The 3,833-nt window shown below is 32.2% G+C and overlaps 1 protein-coding gene across 1 annotated transcript; it reads right to left on the bottom strand.

Moving 5' to 3' along the window:
- Positions 1–390: 390 nt before the first annotated feature.
- On the bottom strand, positions 391–1,441 carry K460DRAFT_367122 (uncharacterized protein). Its single transcript, XM_040933508.1, has 4 exons — positions 995–1,441; positions 785–934; positions 660–715; positions 391–629 (listed from the first exon to the last, which is right to left on the bottom strand). Exons 1-4 carry the CDS (start codon positions 1,091–1,093, stop codon positions 608–610), a joined length of 327 nt encoding a protein of 108 aa, XP_040788882.1. The 5' UTR covers positions 1,094–1,441; the 3' UTR covers positions 391–607.
- Between the last annotated feature and the right edge of the window lie 2,392 nt (positions 1,442–3,833).

Raw genomic sequence — 3,833 nt, 5'->3', positions numbered from 1 at the left:
TATTTTCTAGTTTAACTTAAAATAAAGAAATAGAGGACAAGGTTTTAAATAAGCCTTTTTTTCTTAGGGTACTAAATAAGGCCTAGGCTTTTTATTAGTACCTATAGTTATACTTTTAAAGCTTTTTATATAGTATACTTATAATTATGTCTTTCCCGCGAAGACGGGACCTAATGTGTCATTAATAGCTTACGTTATTAGTATTTTTACTATATATTGCGTACTTTTATTTTTAGAATTGCTAAGCAACAAACCTCTAACCCCCGACAACGTGACTTTAACTACTAAGGCGCTGTCTTTTTTAACGGCTTCTAAGCACATGTCCGAATGTCCGGCGTAACGTCAGACTGCCAAGCGGCTAACCAACACTAGGCTTTTAGGCAACAACAGCAACGCCAACGACAACGACAACAACAATAACAACAACAACTTTTCCTGCAACGTCAGCCCGAACGCTCGACCGCCTCCTCGCTCCTCTCCTTTGCCCGCGCAAGCTATCGTCTGTAGTGTATCCGAATTGTTATCGCTCGCTCCTCTGCTCTATCGCTCGCTCTACTGCTTACGTCTACCTACGCACTAAGTCAACTGTCTCAAGAAGCTGTATCTTCTAGTTATCGTACTGCTGGTGACTGCAGTCTTTGAGGAACTTTTCCTAATACGCTGTGAGCCTTGCGTTACTCTTAATATCCTCTGTAAGCTGCAGAAGCTTGTTTCTCTAGTTTTTAACAAAGGCAGCCTAGTCGCGGCTGAGGTTAGGGTCTCGCATTATTATGCAGCAGCTGACTGTAGAGAGAGTCGCGTATCGCTGCTGCCTAGTTATAACCAGCTTATTGTAAGGAGATGCTAGAGGGTTAAAATCAACTAGGCAGGGTAAAAAGAGCCCGCTGCGAGAAAGAAGGTTGACTTTAAAGTATCTGCATACCTTCCTATAGTACTAGCAGTTACTATTTACTAGCTTAAGATAATTAAGGAGCAGCGACTCGTACTAGGCAACTATCAATAGCTTGCGGCTAGTATTGCTAGCTATAATAGCGACTTGCGGGCCTGCATGCACAAGTTTATTTGTTGGCGTTATATTGTTTGTATTCGACATAGAAATAGAAGTAGGAGATAGAAGACTTGAAAGTTAGGATAGGGACAGGTCTTAATTTATAGGATAAGCGCGCAAATGTGTGCTTTGCTGCCTACGCGTTTAGACCCTTACTACCCAAACTTTTAACCTCCCGCCTATATACAACTATAGGACGCGCGACGATACGACTATACAACAAGCGACGATACATAATTATAAGCCTTAACCGCAAGCTCTACCCTGCGTGCTCTGTAGAGACTACGTCTATCGCGCCTATTACTAATTGTAGGAGAGCATTGGCTGTTAAGGCGCAAGCTTACTACCAAACCAAAGCTCGCCCAAATCTCGGTCCAAGGATTTATCCGTGCTTTAACAACAGTCCACAGTTGAAACTTAAAGCTGCCTGGCAATGCCCGAACAACTTAGTCACTGTTGGGGAATCTATAGTTCCGTTGCTACAATTTTCAGATAATAACGCATTAGGGCTGCTAATAGCGATCGTCGAGGGTCTCTCGATAATCTATTTAGCTAACCTAGTATTGTGTAAACTTTACTGCCTTAATACTGTGTTAAGGTGCTGGGTATAGCACCTAAACTGTAATTTTTATACTAATTTCTCCTACTGCGTGGTATAATCTGCTCTAGCGTCGACTTTACTTTTAATTATAGAAATAATTATGTCTTTAGGCTTGCAGTTATAGAATTTGCTAAAAATTATGCTACCTTAAACTATAATATAGCTAGAAATCTAAAGTTATAAGTACTTAACTATACTAGCACCTTTTTTATTTATTATATAGTAGTTCTTAATAGTTATTTTATAATACTTCTTTAGAATATGTTATAAATGTGTAGTAAAGTTGCATATAATAACAAACTATTTTATAGATAGAATAGGATAGTTTTTTATTATATTCTTGTAAACTACTAGCATATTATTGTCTCTAATTGTCTATAGTACTATTTTAGGCCTTTTTTTGTAGCTAAATATATGTTTATAAGTAGTAATAGTTTTATTATAATTTATAATAAGTGTATTAGCGCAAAGATTAATCCTTATTTCTACTTTTTTATCTTTTATTAGTAGCTTTATGCTGTTTAGCAGTTTATTGTCTATAAAACTCTAAGTATAGTTAAAAAAAGTTAGCTAAGTTATACTACTTTAACTTAAAAATAGCTATTACTATAGTATTGTTATTCTATATATTTAGTATATAGCTTTATTTGCTAGCTAGCGTTAGATATATATGCAGCTCTTTTAGCATAAATAGAAATTTCTTGCACGCATATTAAATAGTCCTTTTATTAGCTATTAGGTACTATCTACTACTTTTGTATATAGTTTAGTATTAACTTGTATTTCTAGTTGCTTAGGCGTTTATTACTTCTAACTAATTAAGCTAGTAGATGCACCCTACTAAAAGCTTAAGTAGTATAGCCCTTGTTTTTTCTATACTTATTATATTTTTAAATATATAACTTTTATTTCTTAACTACACCTTCTTGTATAGAAAATAGACTCTATTTAGTTAGTAAAGTATAAACGTAATATAAAAGTCCTAGACTACTAGCAAAGTAATTAATTTGCTTTTTAGAACTTTTTAATGCAAATGCTAAATAATTTAGCTACTTCTTCCTATTTTTTAATAGTGCAGTATTTTCTTTCTAGCCCTATTTGTATTGTTAAGGCACCTAGATCTTTAAGCTATATATTAGTATTATAAACTATAGTTAATAGTTTTCTACTATATACTTACCTAGCGCTTATTAGAGCTTAAGGGCGCTGTTAATTTTCTTTTATACACTGCTATGCTATTATAATATTATTATCTTCTTTATTGCTATTGTTAGTGTTAACAATATTATTATTTGCAGAACTTTTATTATCTAAGCTTTTATTTTTATTATTACTTTTAGCTTTTCTTACTTTTTTAACTTTTTTTTTTTTTTTTATTTTATTTTTTTATTGTTCTTCCCTCCTTCTTGTCCTTTTCCTACTTTGTCTATTATTTTAGCAGCGTTTTTCTTTTTGTTATTTTTTTGTATAATTTAGCAGTTATACTAAAGTTAGCATTATTTTTAAAATTAGAACTAGAAACAACTAGTTTCTTCTTCTTATAGGGTAGGGGCTTAGGCGAAATAAAATTAAGTGCAGGGAATTAAAAGCAAACTACAGTTTATAGTTAGCTATTAATATAATTATATTTAAGTATATTATATTACCTGTTAGCTCTAAATTCGCTAGCGCTAGGTTACAGCATTTAATAGCAATGCCTAGGTGTCTTTCTACTTTAATATAAAAACTAGTAGTAGCTACTAAACTATTATTATATATAATTAGACGTAATGCTAGCGCATTAAATATCTCTAGCTTACTAGAAATATACTACTCCCTAGACTTTTTTTATAGTAAGTTAGCGACAAGTGCGTTAAACTTAAAATACTATAGCTTAATATTAAAATTATTTTTTTTAAGCTAATCTTAGCAGGCGGCTAATATTAACTTAAATAATAAAAAGTTCTAGGCGACTTTGTAGTTTACGTTGTTTATAATAAAAATATTTATATTATTAAGTATTACTTTAATATCTAGCATAATAAAGCCTATTTGCTTAGTTACTAATACTATAAATATATTTAAAGCAGTTAAGAATAACTGCTTGCATTTTACTTTACTTAGTATAAGTATTAGTATTTTATTACGCACCTTACTTTCTACGTTCTTATATTCTCTTATCTTAGAAAGTATTAAACTTTATAT

Source organism: Cucurbitaria berberidis (assembly GCF_010015615.1).
Source record: "Cucurbitaria berberidis CBS 394.84 unplaced genomic scaffold K460scaffold_3, whole genome shotgun sequence".
NCBI classification, from domain to species: Eukaryota; Fungi; Ascomycota; class Dothideomycetes; order Pleosporales; family Cucurbitariaceae; genus Cucurbitaria; species Cucurbitaria berberidis.
This window is presented reverse-complemented; position numbering and strand designations above follow the sequence as displayed.